Here is a 21,129-nt window from a genome sequence, read left to right as displayed (position 1 = left end):
TGGCAGAGGAGTCACCCAGGGCAGGTAATGAAAAGCCAGACAGAGCTGAGCTCCTGCCTGGTGCCCCTGCCCTCACACACATGGTTTTCCACAAAACAGAGGAGCTGGAGGCTTCTGATGCCAGGGAAATCCTGCTTCCCTCGCCCCCAGTGCCACACGGGCACAGGCAGGGCAGAGCTGAGCTCTGCAGCCTGGCTGCTGCTCTGCAGGGCTGGAACAGGGTTTGTTGGTTGATTCTGCAATGAAAAAGGAACACAGTGAGAGGGCACTGGCAAAGCAGTTAACGAGATTTATAGAAAATTGAGCCCAATGAAACAAAATCTCTTAAGGATCTCTGGAGCGGTTTTCGATTTTGATAAGAGTGTATCGAGCTGCTTTAAGGCTCACAGAAAGCAGCTGGCTTTTAAAGATAACTTCATGAGATGAGACACAATTTGAACCTGATCTACGCTGCTGCTGCATTTCACCCACTGTAAGGAAGAAAAGAGGAAAGCTCTGCCCTGCTCATCTATCCCTCAGAGCAGCCAAGCGATCGTGTGGGAAGGCACAGCAGGGGAAGCCTGCCGGGGATTCCCAGGGCATGTGACAGATGTGACTCCAGCCCAGATCTCTGGGGGTTTTGCCACTCACACTGAATTTGGGGATTTCCTTTTTCCCTTTGCAGATGAGAGGGACAAAGTCACAAGGCTGAGCGCAGGCTGCAGTTCCTGATCAGCTCTGGATTTCCCCTCCTTTACAAGCCTGTGGCATTTAAAAGCTGCCTAATCTCTATTTTGGTTTCTTGCCTGTGGCCTGGGGGAAGGAGAGAGAAGGACAGGAAGAGTAATTGCAAAGCAGAAAGCCTTTTGTCTCAAGTATTGATGAGATCTGGAATGCTTTCCTCCCTCTCACCCTGCTATCTACAGCCAAGGCTCCCACAAATTGCCACAACAGCCTAAGAGCTACTTTTGCCCAAATTATTCCTGCTACAGCCAGGAAGAAGATTGTAAATTCTATTTTCATACTTATTTTTAACATGAACAATCATCCCCTGCAGCCATGGAACTGAGCTTGTTGCTTGGGGAGACCCAGGGCTCCTGACAGAGCTCGGGAGTAATCCAGGCCACTGATAAATCAGAGTTTCCCTCAGTAAGACAAAGAGAGGGAGGAACAGAGGAAATGGGATTTCCAGGGACAATTTTCCAGAGAGGTCATTTTGGATCTGACACCCAGCTCAGCTGTGCATACTGACCTCTGGCTCTAAGTCCTGCTCTGAGTGGGTTTTGTTTCTTTTGGATTAAGTCCTTCACCTGGGTCATTGGAATTTAAACCTACTTATCTTCTTGTTAACAGGAACCAGGATGCAAAGAGGGAATAAACAGAAAGCAAGTTAAGATTAGGATATTTTGGTCAACTGATGCTTCATCTGTCACTCCATTAGTGCTCAAATTTAGGTCCCTCTGGCCTGAAGGACAGAGATTTCCCCTTAATCACATTACTGCAATATTAAAAATGCTTTTCAGTTTAACCAGTTCCCTCTAAATTGTCACATCAAGATGTGGTAAATGTCAGACATATCAGTTAATGAAAACTACGTTTTACTGCCTCAGGAGCTGGGGGTGCCAAAAGGGAATTGCAAGTACTGCAAATCCAAGAGTCTCTTTCTCAAGATAACAGAGCAAAATCAGCCAGAACCGTTCCTTGAGAAGGTCCATGGCTCTAAGAGTTATTTTTTATTGTCTCATCTGCATTTATTCCAGTTCCAATCCAAGGAGGATATTTAAAGGACAAATATGGATGTTTAATACCATAAAGCAGAGGTAGCACACCTGTACCTCCCAGTGCACGAGCAGAAGCTGCCCCCAGTGCCTGGGTGACAAACCCTCTCCATCCCTGCCACCCAGCACACTGAGGGATGGCTCCTGCACACAGCCTGCATGGTGCCATTTTTCACCTGCATGATATTTTCCCTGGCTGTGAAGTTCTCACAGAGCCAGGGGACAACGGGAGGGAACTATCTTCCATCTTCTGCATCTATGCATGATAATAATGAGAAATTAACTTCTGCTTTCCCAAAGGAGCAACCTACTGATGCAGAAAGTGGCTGGGAAAAGCTGGAGTCCTGGAGGAAGACTTGAAAAGAGGCAGCCTTTCAAAAAAATATTGCACAGAATCCTTGTCGTCCTTTCCTTAGGAATGCAAAGTCCTTGAAGCTGTGTTCATCCAGACCAGTGTGGGAATGGGGAGAGGTGCCAAGAGTGAGTGTGACAAGGTGCCCCCCACTCAGCTAATGCCCTGCCATGCAGAGCAGGCAGAGCTCTGGGGCTGGCAAACACTGCAGGTGATCAACTCCAAGTTATCATTTATTTCCTTCTTCTCTGCACTGTCCTCACACTGCAGCAGTGATGGACAGGGACTGTCAGTCAGGATTGACATCATGCTCTCACAAACACCTCATCTCTTATTTCTTGTTTCTGCCCAAGAAAAATATCTGATGACTGAAGGTATTTCTCCCCTGAGGAACGCTGCTCTTGAAGTCTTCATTTACCTTGACATTTCCCCCCACTGCACCTGTGGCTTATCAGAAGATTAAAGCCCAAATGGAAAACTGAAAGAGGAATCTCAAGCAGCTGCAGCCCTTGGCATCTCACCTGCCCTTGGCCATGCAGATACCTGGGCACTCGCTGCTGGTTTAGGAGATCACCCAGGCTCAGTAAGGATGGAGGCACCCAAGGCCAAGGCAGAGCCATAACCCCTGTTCCACCAGCCCAGGGATGAACCTGGAGGATGCTGCAACAGGTAGATCTCTTACACACTGACAAAAAGCTTTAAAATTATATTTACATGTTTTCAAGACTGTGGGGATTTTGTCCACCACAGCTGTAACACTGGCAGATCACACAAAAATTTGTTTGACAAACACTTTTTTCCTCACTGCTAAATAAATACATGGCTTTGACACTTAGGCAATGATTCCCACTTGCCCTGAAAGAAAAGAAACCCCAGCATGTGCCCAGCCTGCACCAGTGGGACCAAAAATCAAATTAAAGCCCCTCAAAAACTTAATGTAGATGTTCAGACTTCACCATAATTGCTGGAAAGCCACGGCATCTCATGGGGAGAGGCTGCTGCCATTACAACCTCCACTATACACACTGCAAGTTGGGATTATTGGCACAGCAACTGAAGGAATCACAGATTATATATTTGAAATTTTTCTGATCTTTGAACTCTACAGGGATGAAATAAAGACTTCAGATAAGTCTTCTTATCCATGTAGTAGGAGGTATAAATCACAAGGAAATGTAAATAGGCTGCAAGTTTTTTGTATCTAGAATTAAATGTCATTTCCATTTAAGATGTAAGTGAATTTTCTTCATATCTACAATATTTAAGAAGTTAAAGTCGAAAGTCACGGACGCAGCAATTTTATCCAGAGCTGCAGTTAAGGCAATGGCTAATCCCATCAAGGGGGCATTAATTGGTGTCTAGATGCTCCTTCTCATAGCAGCAGTAAGCCATAAAACTTAATCCTTACCTCCTCTTTCCAGCATGTAGCCTCTGTGTTCATCAATAAAAGTAATGTGATTCATTAAGTATGGGAGTAATTACCTGTGGCTCCAACAAACAGGACTGAACAATGCCAGTGCCAAGTTGGCTTTTGTGCCACTGCTCAGAACTGCCAGGGGCTGCCAAGGAAAGCCCTTCTGCAAGATCAGGACAAATGCTGATGGCTGCAGCACGAGCTGCAGAGCACTACACAGCTGCTGGGCATCTCCTTGGTGTGGCTGGGATACCCAGTGCCAAGTCCTACCCCAAAAGCAGCTCCTTGGGGCAATTTAAGGAGAGATCAGGATGCTGCTGCCACAAAACCACATTGTGAAGATATTCTGTTTGCATGGTGCATTGGTACAGAAGAGAATCCCTGGAACATCTGGGGCTCTGCTGATGGAGTCAGGACCTGATCGTGATCCCCACAGTGCCCACAGCACAATGCAGGCACGTAGAGAAGTGAATCCCTAAAACATCTGGAGCTCTGTGACAGAGGCAGGACCTGATCATCCTGCCAGCAGTGATGTCCCTGCAGCACAGTGCAGGCAGGTGCCAAGCACAGCACCTTCAGTGAGAGTGATGGGGAGGCAGAACTTTGCTCATGTCCCTGTGGGTGTCCCTGTCAGGCTGCAGAGGCCAAGAGCAGCTCCAGGCACCTCAGTACAGCAACAACTCCAACCAGCACCACTCCTCCTGTGCTAAGACCTGTACTCACTAATGGGTCAGAAATTCATGTCTCTGCTCTTGACACAACTAGAAAACAGGTAACAGTGCTGCCAGCACTAATAGGAGTGATACAACTGATCTGATTCAGCCCCTCAGTGTGAATTCCACAAAGGACTCACACAGCACCTCTGCCTATCATGGCTACTCAGCCTGATGAATTCCATCATTATAATTTTCCTTTCAGAGACAATTAAAAAGAACTCCCAAAACAGGTTAAAAATTAAGTAGATATGTTATTTACACAACCAGGTGTGTGAGCTCTGCAGGTCAGAACTCAGTTCAGCACCTTGTCTGGAGCTCCCTAGGCAGGAAAATACTTCTGGAAGCAGCACTGTCCCAAAGCTGCACATTTAGTTCAAGCAGTTAACAAACAGTTTTCCCCACATTTTACTCAGCAACATGATAATTCACATGTTGATCACTCTGAACTCTATAAGAGACTTGAAAAAGAAATTAGAAACAATCTTTATGAACTCCTCAGCACACTGAGCAATTGAAGCCTCCCCGTAACGATGTAGGACCAAAGACTGAATATTAAAATTGTCATTAAGTGGAATGCACATGAAATGCTAAAAAAGTCTTTCTGCAAATTATTTCTTGATATAATGTCATGCTGTAGAACTAAATCTTAGTACAAGGTATGAAAAAAGCCAGTTAAATCAACTTTGTTCATTTAAATATAATTTTAAAAGAACTGGCATTCATCTCTTTATTGCTCAAGGATTTTTATCAATTTCTTTAGCCCTCATTTATTTCTCTTCCCTACTCCCATGGGGCTACCATTTGATTTATTGGGAATTAATTCTTACAATTCATGAATGCTTTAAACTATTTTCAGATTAATCAGATTAATCACCACCATCTCCCCTGGTGCACCAAGGAGAGCCCCGTTCCCTCTCTGTGCTCACACAGACCAAAGGGCTCCAGCCCCCAGGTGCCAGCAGCCATTCTGCCTTATCAATTGCTCTCTCCATGGACACAGATTGTTACAGTGAGGACCAAGGGCTCCAATTAACTTTTAAAAGACTTATTTGGAGATGGCCTCCTCCTGCGGGTGGTACTTCAGTTCTAAATCTGCTCACTTCCCAGCGCAGCAGCAACACATGTGTGTGCAAACACTGCTGCATCTTATGGGGAACGAAGAAAATGGAACAAAAATTCTATTTTTTTAGTTACCTTACTTCCTGTTCAATTTCCCCACTTGTAACAACACCAGCTCCAGGGTAACAAGGTTTCCACAACTGTGTCAAAGTGGGTTTTGTGCAAAACACCACATAGCAGGGAAATTTTACCTTGGTTTTGTCTAAAACACCAAATACCAGGGAAATTTGCCATGATGCACATGAACCATGTCCTTGGTGTCACCTCCCCAGCACTGAGGCTGGTGGGAGCCATGTGGGCTTTGCTGCTAATTGGGAAAAATCTCACTGGGGATGGGAGGAGAGCAGAGGTCTGAGGAAGAAAAAGGGTTCTCCCTCTGCTAGCAGCATGCAGCTTGACTCATGACTTGAGACACTGTAAAAATCCGTAAATATTTGAAAATTGAATAATAATAAATAATTATAAATTTAAATTGAGAACCACTCCAAGTTGTAAATGCAGTTCAACAGCTGATGAACTTCTAACACTGCAAGCAGTGAAACAGCAAAGACTGGAGGAACTGGTGATGCTGGTGTGGGAGGGAGCAGCTCCCCAGCTGTGGTCCAGTAACACATCTGTCCCCTATCAGCACAGCAGAAGATGGGCAGAGCACTATGGACAGGGCTGGAGAGGGGACACAGCCACCACCAGCTCACTTTGTCCAGGCAAAAGCATCATTTGCAATATTGCAATTCAATTAAAAATGCTGATTTGCCTTGGACTCCATCGATTGCTGGGACTCCATTGATTCCTGATTAACAGCAACTATGTACATAAATCTGGATTTAGCTGGAAACCAGAGACACTCAAACTGTCCCAGAAGCTGGGCTGGGATGCCTGAGCTCATAACCAGGACCATCAGCTCTTTGTAGGGCTGAAGCTTAGGACTGAGCCAGCTGTTGAGGTCAGCTTTAAGATGGGGCCACACAAGCAAGCCCAGCCCTGTCCAGGCAAAGTGAGGGCTCCCAGGGAAGGAGGGCAGAGCTCACTGTGCCTCCTCCAAATGGGTTCACAAGTGGTGGCACTGACCAAGCCTGAGCTCTCTGCAACAGGCACTGCTGGAATGCCCTGCAGCTTCCTGTTCTCAGCCCTTCCTCTCTGTCAAATGAACCTCACAAATATCATCTGTTTATTTATATCAATTTAGTCCCATCAATTAATGATGACAAGGCAATTAACTAGAATGCCAGACAGTAAAAAATAACCACATAATGCCTTCTTTAGAGGAAATCTATTATGTAATTCTAATCGGTCTTCATTAACACAAAGTATTCCAGTAAAAGGTAGTAATCTAGTTATAGTCTGTGAAATATGAAGATTCACAAAGTAATTTTTCAGAATTAAGGGTATTTTCAGTCAATAAGAAGAAAACCTGCCTGCATTTTTTCTGCAAAAAAACTTTTTTGCAAAAAACTACACAACTCCATAACATAAGGGGCTGAGCAGGGTGTGCAGTATCACCAAAGAGGAACAAAATTCCATTCATCACCTCCCTTCCCCACAGTGTTTGGGGTCTGGATTCAGCTCGGAGCGTGGCTGCACCCATTTCTTCCATCCCCCATCCAGCACTCACTGCACAGGTGTGAGAAAGGAGTCTCAAACCATCAATTGTAGTGGTTTTCAAACAGCCTGACAAGCAGGTATTGTGCTGATTAGTGCTCAAATCAGTATCCACTGATCTGTTCAGATGATACCCCACTCATCCCAGCCATGAGCTCTCCTTCACACAACTGCCATGAGTGACAGGAGAATGGCACAGCATGACCTGACCTGGCTCGTTCCTACCTGATGGACTGAGCAAGTAACTTGTGCACAGAACAAAGACAACATTTGCTTCAGTATTTCATGTGAGGCTCTTCAGAATTACCAGTGTTTTAATGGTACTAACCTAATTTATCAATTGTATATATTAAAGATTCTATTTTTAGGGAAAATGAGATGAAAAACAGGAGTTCACAAAACAACCAGCTTCACATGGAAATACACATTTTCTAATTTTAAGCCTTATTCCCCTTCAAACTTATTAATAAACTAGTAGTTGATAAGAGAGAATTAACCCCAAAAATAGAAAATCCTGCAAACAAAGAACACAGACAAATATAAAAGTAGTCAACCACTTCTCCAAAACATTCCCAAGCTGTTAAGTACTCTCGACTTAAAATTTCTAATGAAGCAGCTTAAAAATCCCAAATTCCTACAGGAATGTGTTTACAATACAAACTCAATTATTGTCTTATTCTGATGCTTATCTTTTCTTACACCCTCTCAGCTCATCCTACTTTGGAATTTAATTACATTCCAGTATTTTTAGTTCAGATGAAATTACACATTTTCAGATTAATTTAGCCTAAACCAACTCTTGTTAACAGCCAATCCTTTTTCTATCATGCCCTAATTCGTGACCCTACAATTCAGCATGAACTGCTCTTTTAAACCTTGTGTCACCCACCACAAATCCACACTCACTGTTCCCAAACCCAGCACAGCACCCAGCATCGCTGGGTCAAAGTTTGCCCAATTTCCTTTGATCAAAACCCTCCTTTTCCTCTTACCTCTGTTATTTTCTGAGCTGGGTTGACAGAGAACAGCCAAGGGGTGACACAGCGGTGCAGGGAAGGCATGACCTTAAAATCCAAGGACAATGTTCTCACACCCTCAGCTGCCACAGGAGAAGCACGGGATGGGAACGCAGGCCTGAAGCAGGCCCAGCACTCAGCCTGCCCCAAACCAAATCCCAGGACATGAAGCACTCCCTGATGGACACTGATGCTTCCCACAGAACGCCCTGCCAGCGCCGTGCTGGGAATCCCAGCCTCTCCCAGGATCCAAGCACAGCTTTCCTCTCACCTCCCTCCCACCGCTTGTGATCTTATGCAACTGTCAAATCCTTGGCATGTTTGAAACCTACTTGTTCAGGTGCCAAGTGGAGACTCATCTAGTCCCTGCAAGGAGTCAGATGCTGCAATTGTGCTAATGCCATGCAAGACTTCCACTTTCCAGAACTTCACTGTCACAGTCAGATTTTCTGAAAAATCCCTTTGCCAGGATTTCTTCTCCTGGGAAGCTGAGAAGCCTCAGAAAAGAGCTAAAATAATAATTATCTGATTGCTTCTCCTGTGTTTGCTGCTTTGGAATGAGGGCTGGAGATCGTTTACCAACAGGTGCAAGTTTGATTGGTTTCAGGTGAATTGTTTTAACTTAATGACCAATCACCATCAGCTGTGTTGGACTCTGAGGAGTCACGAGATTTTATTATTCATTCTTGTTAAGCCTTCTCTCTGTATCCTTTTTCTTCAGTATAGTTTTAGTACAGCTATATAATATAATATAATATAATATAATATAATATAATATAATATAATATAATATAATATAATATAATATAATATAATATAATATAATTAATATAATATAATATAATTAATATAATATAATATAATTAATATAATATAATATAATATAATATAATATAATATAATATAATATAATATAATATAATATAATTATTGTAAAATAGTAAATCAGCCTTCTGAGAACATGGAGTCAGATTCTCATCTCTCACCTCATCCTGGGGACCCTTACAAACTCAACACTTCAAATTTTTAATATTGGCAAGAAACTAGGATTAAAGGTTAGCTCTCCTATGAACTACATAATCTGAAGAAAAAACCCAAACCCTGCTCATTTGATCCTTTTCATACATTACCCAGAGTGCCCTCACATCCTTCCTAAGGGCAGAACCCCTCTCTAACCACTGCCCACTCTGGCACATCAAAACTACAACAGTGGGACTGTGCTACACATCCCCTGCTTGGGTTGGTGTCCCACCTGCACAAGACTCTGGTTGTGACCAAATATCTCACCCAATACCAGGGATTTTGGTAAAGGCAGGTGGGCAGAATAAAGGAAGCTGTAATAAATATAACAGTCCCTCCAGATCAGGGATCTGTGCAGGATTAGAAGTGACTTTTTTATAAATTTGAGGAGATGAGAGCAAGGATTGAAGAGGAAAGAAACCAGACAAGAGCAGCAGTTAGAAAAGCCTGGGAGTAAAACCAGTGGGAGAAGAGGAGGCAGAGCAAGCACACAAAGCTGCCATTATAAAATCCTCCAAATCTTTCATATCCTAAATTTAAAGCAGAGCACAAAATCCTGCCCTGCTCTTGGCCAGTGCTCTTCTCAAAGGCCACAGTTTATAAAAAAAAAAAAAAAAAAAGTTTGCTGCACAATTTAGCAGTGGTTGGGCCTTCTAAAACTGTCTGGGATCACAAATGCCATTGAGTAAGGAGACAGCTCCCCATGCCACATCACCACCAGTGTTACCATCCCTGGCTTGAGGCATCTGCAAAGTGGAAGCTGAACAGTGGAAGAGCCATGTTCCACCTCAGCACTGAGAGCTGGGACTGGGCACTGTTTGGTGAACCCAATGTCACCTTACACATGGAGTATTTTCTTGGCAGCTGGTCCAGCAGTGTCACCAGTTCTCAGTTGTTGACAAATCCTGTTACACAGCAAAGATTTGTATCAGAGTTTCAATTTAATTACTGTAAATAAACCAAGCAACTTGGCCCAATGGTTTCATGAGTTACCAGCCCAGCTGAGGGTCAGGATCTGTAATCCTGCAGTGCTGCTCCATGTGATATCCCAGGTAACACACTGCTACAGCAGCCACTGCTTCCAAAGATCCAGACAAAGCCTTCAAAACAACCTGGAGTTACTGCCACAGAGACACAGCCCCAACCCACAGCCCACTTCAGCTCCTGACTGTGCTGTGCTTCCAGAAGCAGCCCCACTGGGGCCCTGCAGCACTGGTGCCTCCAAAGCCCTTGCAATTGTGTGCAGGTCATGATTCCAGCCCATGCTGTGCTGCCATCCTGCTGTGAATGAGCTCTGTGAGGCTGCAGAGAGAACTGATGGCACCCCAGAGAAACAGGTCAAACAGAGACTCTTGGACATGCTGCCAGAAGAGGTTTTGTCTCTCTTAAGGAAATGTGGAAAGGTTCCTGCAATTATCACTTTGCTTCCTTTGCTTGCAGCTGTGTAAATCAGCCCCTAATACCCTGTTTACTCACTGCAGCAGCACAAGAGCAGGGGGAAACACAGGAGCCCTTTAGCCAGAGAGAATTAAATAAAATAGTGGGAACATCCCACAAATACCAAAGTCAATTAATTCATTTGTTACGGGGCAAGAGTCCTGCATAATTTGTCCTCTGAGTAGTTTATTTTACTTAATTGCTTATCCAGCAAGAAGATCTCCCCTGCATGACCCATTTGCTGTGCAAGAAGCTCGACTGATGAGAAATAAATGGTCACCTTCCAGAGGGCACAGAGTGACAGCAGGGATGCTCCATATGCTGCTCTGGTCCTCAGACCCACATCCAAGGAGAGGAATGCACCCAGAACCTGACACGTCCTAAGCTGGTGTCCAGGTCCTCCTGAGGAAACCAGGAGACCTCAGTTCACCTTTCCAGGACCAGCAGGAGAAGGGAAGGCTGCAGATAAGGCACACCCCACTAAGGCTTTAGTTCCACTGCAGCTCATAGCAATGTGTTCACCACCACTCGCCTTTTACAACAGCACTTAAGGCAACACAATAACTCCAGTTGTGAGGGTGGAGCTCTATGTCAGCCAAACCATCTCAGCTTCTCTACTAGAGTCAGACAGAGCAGAGGCAGAACCAAAAGATTTAATGACTCACTTGTACATCCCCTGTCTGTAAACATTGCTGGGGAACAGGTGGAGCCGAGCTGTCAGACCCAGAGCCACCTTCAGCTGGCCAAAAGATGGAACCAGGACAGATGTTATTGGTCTCATCAAAATTTTGTAAATTGAACAGTGAAATGGAACAGCCTTATTTATCTTAATTTAGTTTATCCTTGACATTTACAAAATAAATACAGGAATAATACTATGGGCACAATTCACTCTCACTGATGGCAGCAGCAATCACACGTGCTCTGACAAAGGACAGGGAGTGACATGGCTACTGTCTGCTGGAAGCAGAGCAGAAGGTGCCAGAGGATCCCCAAGGGATCCACCAGTACCTCTCAGCTCAACACCTCCCTGCAGCACCAAGTACATCCTTGCTGGACAGAGACAGGCAATGCTGAAGGAGAAAGGATTGCAAGATGATGCTTGGAGATTGGCTGGGCAGTGGGTTTTGAGCACCACCAAAGAGGCAACAGGATTTATGTCAGGAAAGCTTCCAGCTCTCACATTCCACTGGGAGGCTTCTGATGGGCTTTTACTGATGCTTCATCTCCCTCAGAATCAATAGCAAACAATAATCCCACGGCTAGGCATAAATCTTGCTGCACAACTCAGCAAATCATCACGTGGGATGCCTCCGGACGAGGCCACTTCTTTATTTCCAGAAACAGCACCATTAATGGTTTCTGCCTGCCAAGCAACAAGATTCCCACTTCACAGCACTGGAAATCTTCATCCTGCACTGAGCCCAGCCACTGCCTCCACTTACTGCAGAGCAAATGTGGGCAAAGCCCATCTCAGCTGGTGGGTGCTGGTGCTGGGGATGAGCCAGGGGGGCAGAGGGGCTGCAGGGGGACAGATGCTCACCTGCCCTGACACCAGTCCTGGGGCCACAAATCCACTCCTCACACCAGTCCCAACACACACCCAGGGCTGCAAAGAGGCTCCTAAAACCCCTTTTACCACTTGTCATCCTGGTGATGCCACTTGAGGTGCAGCAGCCCCGGGCAGCAGACTGCACTGTGTGTTTACAGCAAAGCTGCTGCAGCACGAGTCAGAAACTCAACGCTGTCACAAAGAGCAGCTCTGGAAAACCCCGCAGCACCTTCCCTCATGTCACTTTACATCCGGTCAGTAACTTACAGGAAACAAAACGGCCCATCAGAGTTATCCAAGGGTGTGAGGCTTTAGGTACAGCTGTAATTAAAACACAGACACCAAAGCTGCGAAGCAGCGCCATAAAGCAGATCATTTTACAGCTGGCTGGGCTCCCTCTGATGTACTTGAGAACCATTTTTAAGTGACATAAAGTTTAACATACCGATACATCTGCCTATCCACCAGATTCTACACGGAATTTAAAATTTAATTATATTAAAGTATTGTTACAGTGCGCATAGCAAGAACGCCAACCAAGTGTAACTTGAGGAGAATCTTTGCCAGATTGTTGTGAATCTGTGTTTTCAGGACTAGGAAGAAAAAGAAGAAAAATCAAACCTGAACACCTGTATCAGTGCTCTCAGCTTCATTATTGCTCACCCACCAACTGCTCCACATTTGGGCTGAGCAGAGTCACACACTTGTCCAGTGTTTCACTGCAATGTCACTGCACACCTACAGCACCTGTGCCTGCCAAGCAATTACTCCTCACACCACAGCAAAAGCAAAGCCTGCTCCCTGCCTACACACACTTATTCAGCACCAAAAGGAAAACCTCAGTCTGCAGGCAGCTCCTCATCTTCCAACAACCACACCACAAACCAATCTGTCCTCTCCAGGCTGAGCAGCAGATCCTCAGGGACGCTTCCAGCTGCTCTGCATACACAGGCACAAACATCCTTCCCCCAGTTCCATGCTACCAGCACATGCTGGCTAACATTCCAATGGGCAGCTTAAATAACACTGTGCCTGTCATAAAATACATTGTCCCCATCATGAAATCAAAGCATCAACCCCTGGCACAGGGCACCCTCAGGGGCCTAAATCCCTCCCAGTCCAAGATGGTCATGGTGCCTTGCTTCAGCCCTGCACTCCAACCTCAGGGCCAGGTTTCCTGGATGGAAAAATCCTTGTCCATAAATAAAGAACCCAAAAAAATAGTTTATTTTTCATCAGTTGCTATTTGCAGCCATTAAGATGCAACAAGCAGTTGCTGGATGGTGTTTTTGACGCAGAGAATGTATTGGAAGAAACAAGGGAATATCATTAAGGGTCAATTAGGAGCAACTTAAAGGTTATTTTTGCATATCTTACCTCCTGGACAAAAGAAGGTTCTTCAGTGCCATATGAGAATATAAATTAAGGTGCAAAAATCTTTAAAATGCGACAAAGACTCATTTTGTTGCCATTTACAACGGCCTGAAGAACAAACAGCAGATATTCTGCCACTCTGCAGCCTGCACATATGACCCAGGAAAGGGCAGGTCCAAGGTGGTTCCACTACAGCCATCAAATCCTGTCCTTCATGGCCCTCTTTGATAAGAAGCACAGAATGCTGGACAATATGGAATTGTCTGCCAGGTCTGGATGTGACCATCAGAAGCCCAGACCAAGAGATGTTCCAGCACACTCTCTGTTCTAGCCAGGACACGGGCAGCTCCTCACTGATCTGCCTTGCAGTCTGGGAACCCCCATCAGGCCCAGTACAGGGGGCTCACACAGACCAAGCAGCCTCCTCAACCCTAAGATCCTCCCACATGGGATCAAGAACAGTCAGAGCCTGCCAAATACTCAATGTCAGTGTTGTCCAAAGCCACACTGTCTTCCTTGGCCATACCCATTGACAGGAAAACCTACCAAGCCTTGCTGCAGGCAGATGGGTTTGCTGAATGATTTCACTGCTTTCTTACCAGATAATTGCTTTTTGTGCCTATTCCATGTTTTCCAGAGCTCTCTCCTCCTCCAAGAGCCAATGCTGGAGGACTCTTATGAGTCCACATGAAGAGGGGAAGGAGTCTTTGCACCCTAGCCCTGTGTGCCTGCAAAGCCAGGCAGTGGGGGCAGGTGTTTGTGTGCATGGACCAGCTGTGGAGCCACCATCTGTGACACGAATCCCTCTGAGATGTGGGAAAGCCCAAGCCTGGTGACCATGCCCAGGGGCTGCAGAGCCACTGGTGGGCTGGAAGAGCCAACCTTCAGCCTCTGTGCCAGGTGAATCCACAACAGAAACACAGACCTCTTGCCTTGGCTGTCCAAGTTGGCCAGTGACATCTTCTGCTGTGACACAGCTCTCCTGAGCTGCCAGCTGAAAACAGAGGGACACCAGCTCTCCCAAAGGACCAGCACACACCAGGCTGGGTTTGCCATGGGAAGAATTTGGAAGGAATACTTGAAGATCGTTTCCTGAGTCAGGCCAGGCATCTGGATGGCTCCCAGCAACTCTGCCCTTAGGTCCCTTTACAATCAACACAGTGAGCTGTTAAAAGAATTCATTATTGGTGTCTCAACACCCCTGGACCACAGCAGCTAAAAATCCATACCAACGAAGGGCTCTTAAAACCATCTGTGCACTGTTTATTCTCTGCAGGGACAATAAAGAGAAGGAAATACTGAAAGCAGCGAGAAGAAAGTGTTGAGAGTCATGAAATCTATAAAGTGTAAAGAGAGATGTGCCACATTTAGCAGGGATTATGTCAAGCAGCATCCTGAGCCAGGAGTGCTGACAGCACACACACGCTGCCTTCCACAGAGGAAAATAGGTCGTGTGTGACCCCAAACATGCCAGCAGAGCTCCCAGCAGCACCAGCAGAAAACCCAAATTTCAGCACTGCCCACAGGCAAGGTTAATGGTCCTGGATCCTATGGAGAGTACGAGCCATATGAGAGAGCAGGACCTTTAAAACGTGCCTTGAAAGTCTAAGCAAGGTCTCGAGAGGACTTTTATTTGCAACAGGCACAAGGGGAGAGGACAGAACTTTTGCCACCAATCATAGCTCTGGGCAGCTGCTCTTCCACAACCTCCAGCTCCCATGAGCTTCTCCTCCACGGGGAGCTTCTGTCTCATTTCCCAGCAGCCAGGACATCCTGGCAGCAGCACCCACCCATGCACTGGGACAGCTCTCACACAGAGCACACTGGAAAGAAGGCTCACGAGGTAATGGCCTAACACAGTGAATTAATTCCAAAGCACAATTGTTTTCAATCTTCATTTAAACCCAACCTTACCTAATCTCACTTTAACGACATAGAAAATGGAAATTCCCTTAATAATGTAAGTTATGAATATTTATTACCCTATTTTTTTACCTGAAAATGGAGTAATTCAATTAATTTTACTATTAATTATTTAATACAGAATTAATATACTGCAAGATCCTAACTTTTCTTTACGATGCTGCTGATATCCCAGATAGGGGATGTTCCTTATGCTGGACTGATGGCCAGGTAAGGCACAGGGTGTGCTTCCTGGGCAGGAATGGACACCTGGACAGGAGGTGGGGAGACTCCAGGGACTGCACCCATCCTGCTCTCACCATGGAGCAGGGCTGGTCCCCCCAGCAATCCCCCTGTGTCCTTTATGGGACAGAAACAGATCTGAACCGCATTCCCAGATGGAAAACTGACCTTGCAGCTTCTGAGCACAGCCAAGGCTTTTCCATTGCCTGGGGCCCACTTGTGAAATAGTGACGTCACCTTGGATCGCTCAAGAATATTTTAAAAATACTGTACAAATGCTAATGACAAAAGGCACCTGGAAACAGAGAAGCAAAGTATCTCCCTCTGGCAGAATGCTCCCGGACTCAGAAAATTGACTTTGTCATTGAAATTCCAAAGTAAATAACAATTAAATTCTACTTGATATATAAATGTCAAGTAAATTTTTTTTTTTGTCATCGTGATTTGCATTTAAACTTGGAAATGTCAGCCACTTGGCCCTGCTGCATTAGCAGAACGCTTCCCCCGCCCCGCTGCCGGAACACCCGCTGCGGATTACCCAGCACATCATCAAGTAACCAAACACCATTCCAAGGCAGCCTCAAGGTCAAAGCTTGTGAGGTGTACTTGCTAATTTATGTTGATCAACCGGAGCGCTCAAAGGACTGTTGTAATAATGCTCCAGTATATTTATATCAGGGCATTCAGTCAGTTGGAGTTGTACAACGAGAAGTTTTCAACAAGAAAAGAAAGTCGTTCAACAAAACATTCAGAACTGCAACATGGGATACTCTGTTTGGGAAAGAGAGTACCTCATGTTAACAGAACAAAACATTCAGAACTGCAAGCCTGGCTCCAAACCAGCTCATCCCTCACTGCCAAGCTCTGCCTTAGCTCAGTGACCTGTGGGGCACCACAGCCCAGCCTGGCCTGGCCCTCTGCAGCAGTTCATGGCTGAGCTGGAAGCACCAAAACCCCATCACCAATATCAACCCTCTGCCCACACATCAAGTAACCAAACACCATTCCAAGGCAGCCTCAAGGTCAAAGCTTGTGAGGTGTACTTGCTAATTTATGTTGATCAACTGGAGCGCTCAAAGGACTGTTGTAATAATGACCCAGTATATTTATATCAGGGCATTCAGTCAATTGGAGTTGTTTGACAAGAAGTTTCAGAAAAAAGCCATTTTAGGGACTTTTTGCAAAGGTTTGTCATAGCTCCTTCAATGGCAAGGGGGCCTCTCCTCCATGTCCACGACTAAAGCAATATCCATCCATGCTGTAAACATGGGAAACTCTGTTTGGGAAAGAGATGAAAACATTCAGAACTGCAAGCCTGGCTCCAAACCAGCTCATCCCTCACTGCCAAGCTCTGCCTTAGCTCAGTGACCTGTGAGGCAGCACAGCCCAGCCTGGCCTGACCCTCTGCAGCAATTCCTTCCTTTTGGAGCTGGACAGCACCAAAACCTCATCACCAATACCAGCCCTGTGCCCACAGCTGCAGCAGCAGCAGCTCCCACAGGCAGTGTCCCAGCCGTGCCCGGAGCCCCCGTGGCATCCATCCAGCAGTGACTCCTCACAGCACACTATACATCATTGTATTAGGAAACTCTCTGTGTGTGTCAGTGGTGCAATTAATTTTTATTAATTTTGTGAGATGAAATTAGTAGCACCCACAGCAGCAAACAAAGAACGGGGAGTGTTCCAGTTCAGTGCCAAATCGATGTCATTAATTCTGTAATACCATGAGCTCTGATTGTAGCAACTCAGCATTTAACTCTTCCAATTAATTTTTATATTATAAAAAAAAAAATAGAAAACGAACTGAACAATTTCAGAAGGACCTTGAACTCATGTCACAACTTTCCTTCTCCTGGGACATTCTTTCTTCCAAGTGTAAACACACAAGAGGAAGGCAAGGAAATGTGTTTACTGCTCTCTGTGGAGAGAGCTGCAGACACAAGGAAATGTTCATCAGAGAATTATTTTCATGCATTGCCTTTAGCAAACCAAGCTCTTAAAATCAGAAGATGCTGCTACAAAAACATTTATAATTTCCTATCTTTAATGATACCATGTAGAGCCAGACTAGTTAATGTGTTTTCTGACCCCTTAAAAGGCTTCTCTGGCAAAGGCTCAGCCAGAAATTGTTTTAAATTAATTCTGAAACTGGGATTACCAACCCAGAAAAAACTATTGCTAATATTAAGTGAATTACCTGCTGTTCTGCAGCCAAGGAGAGCCTCACAGCTGCTACCAGCAGGAAAGATCCATTCAGGGCCCTTCCACCACCATGGCAGCTCCAGGTCTTGGACAATCAGTGAGAGAACAATTGGGTTTCCCACATCTCCTTCCCACATTTTAATACAAGTAAATGCATTACTTACCAATGTCACAAAAATACACAGTCTTGGGGAAAGAAAGCCCACAAAAGTAAAACAACACAGCTCTTTTGTTCCCATATTTCATGGAAAGCAGGTCCTTTGTGCGCCCCACCTGCAGCTGCACTGCAGAGGTGCAGAGAAGGCTTCACGTCCATCCTCTCTTCAGCTGGGTGCTGTGGAACACCTGGAATCAATCTGTGCTGTTTGTTAGGGTGGCACTGCTCCCCGTGTCCCACTGGGACCTCTGTCCCTGCTCATGGCAGCAGGAGGTGATGCCAAACCTGGAGCACGCTGCTCCGGGCGCCTGCGGCACCGGCCCCTGCAACGGATGATGCTGGGATGTGGGATGCTAGAACAGGCTTTTCTCTCACCTGGGTCCCAGCAGGCTCCTTCCAATGGCCCAGCCCTCTGCAATAGGAAAGGGGTGATCGGGAAAAAGAAAAACAGCAAAAGCCCAGCAAGACCAGAAAGCAAGAGTCGTTCTCTGCGTTAGTGAGACGTATGGAGCCAGAACATAGCTGAAACAGCAGGAAAACATCCACAGCCAAAACTCCATGTCTGGGTTCCCAGGGGAGCGAGAAGTTAAACATTTATGGCAGCACGAAGAAGACATGACATTTACTGAATAATAAACTGCAAACATGTCTGTTAATGCAGCTTTTTGGGACCTCCTCACCATCAAACACTTAACCCCAGCAAGGGAAACACCAGAACACAAACAATCCCCGTGCCTGTCTGTGAACAGGCAGCACATGGTGGGGCTGGTGCTTTTTTATTTATTTAAAGTTAGAGGCAAGAGAGCTCTGTCAAGATAAACAGCCCGCGACCTTGCTCAGAGACTTCAGATCTGCTCATCTGAAGGGATACAATTAAATCCTGAGCAATCAGGTTAAAACTTTAACCTGCCAAGACTGTAGCTATTCCATTTTTAATCAATCTGATTTCATTCAATAAAATGCTCATTAAGGCAATTAATGAGAGTTTGGTGTCACGAGCCATCAGGCATGACTGGGAGTTTCCACTTGGTGGTCAAGGCATTGATCAGTGAGTCAAGTCATCAGCGCGAGAGAGTCAATGTGCTGAGCAGGAGAACATTACCTGGTTTTGGGGGAGGTTGTTAGCCACTCCTCATGCTTTTCAAACGTTATTAAATAAGCTGCAATTTCCTGAAAGAGAAATGCAGAAAGAAAACAGAGTTACTTGCATGGCTGTGCTGGGAACTGGAAAGTTTTATAACAGAGACATGGAGCCGCCTACCCCGGGGCCAGGCTGCAGCTGAAATCGGGGTTTGACTGACAGAGAGCACTCAGTAAATGTTCACATCCACGCCACCAAGGCCAGGCTTAAACAGGACAATGAAGAGATGCAAATGAGGAAAGGCATTAACATTTTCCCAGCACAGAGAATTTGCTGGTAACTGTGGTGACCACGGCATCGCCGAGAGCCCGGTATGACGTCAGGAAGCAAAGGGGAGGGTAGCGACAATACGGACACAGGGAGCTAAATAAAATATTTATAAATAGAACAGCATCACTGCAGAGAGAATTACTGAATTATTAATCGTTGCCATAAAAAGCCAGCGGGTGACATCAACATAAGTCATTGCTCCCACTTGCAGGAATGATACGGGCGATTACTTCCAGATCAGAACCGATTTGTTTGCAGGAAATTATCGGCGCCAGCGACATAATTCACGACAGTGCCTGTAATCAGGCCTGAGGAAGGGACAGACATTCATCCAGTTCCTGGGTACAAACCCAGGGTGGCCAGAAGGTGACAACTGTCACCACACCAGCAGTGTCCTGATATCTAGAGATGGCCACAGAGACTGTGCTGAAAATAAGCCCCCTGTGATATACTGAGAAAAATGCGGGGTTTTGATGGTTATCTTCCAAAAATTATCACCCAGCCCTCTCAGAGGGGCCTGCATAGCAAAAGCTGAACAAGCGAGGTCAGCAAAACTGCTTTCAGTGTAGAAATGTCTCAAATCAGACTCCCAAACCACATGCAGCATCATCTCCAGAGCCACTGCAGCAGAAGTGTCCCCAGGCTGTAACTCCCAAGAGCACACACACTCCAGTGCCAGGGCTTTCCACCACGAGAGGTGTTTTTATTATTTTTTTTTTAGCTAGCTCTATATAAGGGCTGTCGCTTACAGTACCAAAGCTAAAAACCCCCACAATGCTCTCCAACCAGCTGGCCCAAGCATCTGCTAGAGCCACAAAATGCAATTATATTACTCCCAAACGAGACGTAAAAATATCTTGTTTCCAATACTCTTGGTTTTAAGACTCATACTTAATGTCCTCTGGGCATTGCGGCGGTGCCAGATCTCCGTGTTATGTACTTTATTAGAGCTGTGTGAATGTCATATTAATGACTCCTGACCAACATGTTTACACTGCAAATAAATTCTCCTGGAATCCACCGACGCACCCCTTGTTTCCCAAGCCAGCCTCTGCAGGTTTAAGGGATCCCCCACACACACAGATGACAGAGCAGCAACACAAAGCTCCAAAAACTCTTCTTTTTAATTTCTGGCTAATGGCTGAATAAAACTCAGCATCAAGGAAAGCCTGTGCAGACCTCCAGCACCGACACTGATGACCTTCCCAATCCTCACAGTTTCACAGCAGCTGCACCTGAATCAGATGCAAGAGCTGAAATCTGGACACTACATGGCCAAAAAGTCTGACCCCAGATTTCCAACAGGCTAAAACCACCAAAGAACTCCATAACTAAAATTCTTCTGAAAATATGGAAAAATATCTCAGGGGATTTTTAAAGCCAGTGCAGTAATTCCACCAAAAATGCAGCAATCAGCAGAGCTCTATTCCCAATCCACCCCACGTTATGTGTCCTCAGCTCACTATGCCACAAACCAGTGTCACCTCTTGCTGTACAGTGAGAGGAGTCTGGAGAGACTGAGGAACAATTGGGAGTTCCCTGCATATTCTCTTCAGCACCAGGCAAGCAAGCAGAACAGAAACAAGCCCCTTCCATGCCTAGATAGTTTAGGGGGTTCAGGTTAGTCTGAGATTTTGCCTATTCCTACTAAAATTCAACTCCTGTTAGGAGAGTTAAGCCATTTTTAAATTTGTGGCTGAACAAATACATTGCTATGGCATAGAAACCCAAAGTACTTCAGGTGAAGGAACTCAGCCTTATCCACAGCTCATTCACTCTGCTCCTTCCTGTCAGACCATGCCAGGCACATGTGAAAACCTAATCCCAAATCATCACCAACTGCAGGAGCTGCAGCAAC

General features: G+C 45.6%; 1 protein-coding gene across 6 annotated transcripts in view; it reads right to left on the bottom strand.

The window, feature by feature from the left end:
* The window catches only part of CAMTA1 (calmodulin binding transcription activator 1), a 245,427-nt gene that overhangs the window by 163,205 nt on the left and 61,093 nt on the right, over positions 1 to 21,129 (bottom strand). For all 6 annotated transcript variants that reach the window (XM_063177088.1, XM_063177089.1, XM_063177093.1 and 3 more), the window contains one exon: positions 18,963 to 19,030. In XM_063177088.1, the coding sequence (XP_063033158.1) occupies positions 18,963 to 19,030 (68 nt within the window). The remainder of the gene's footprint in view (positions 1 to 18,962; positions 19,031 to 21,129) is intronic.

The sequence above is a fragment of the Melospiza melodia genome, chromosome 26 (assembly GCF_035770615.1).
Source record: "Melospiza melodia melodia isolate bMelMel2 chromosome 26, bMelMel2.pri, whole genome shotgun sequence".
Lineage (NCBI taxonomy): Eukaryota > Metazoa > Chordata > Aves > Passeriformes > Passerellidae > Melospiza > Melospiza melodia.
The sequence above is the reverse complement of the archived record's forward strand: the minus strand, read 5'-3'. Positions and strand labels throughout refer to the sequence as shown.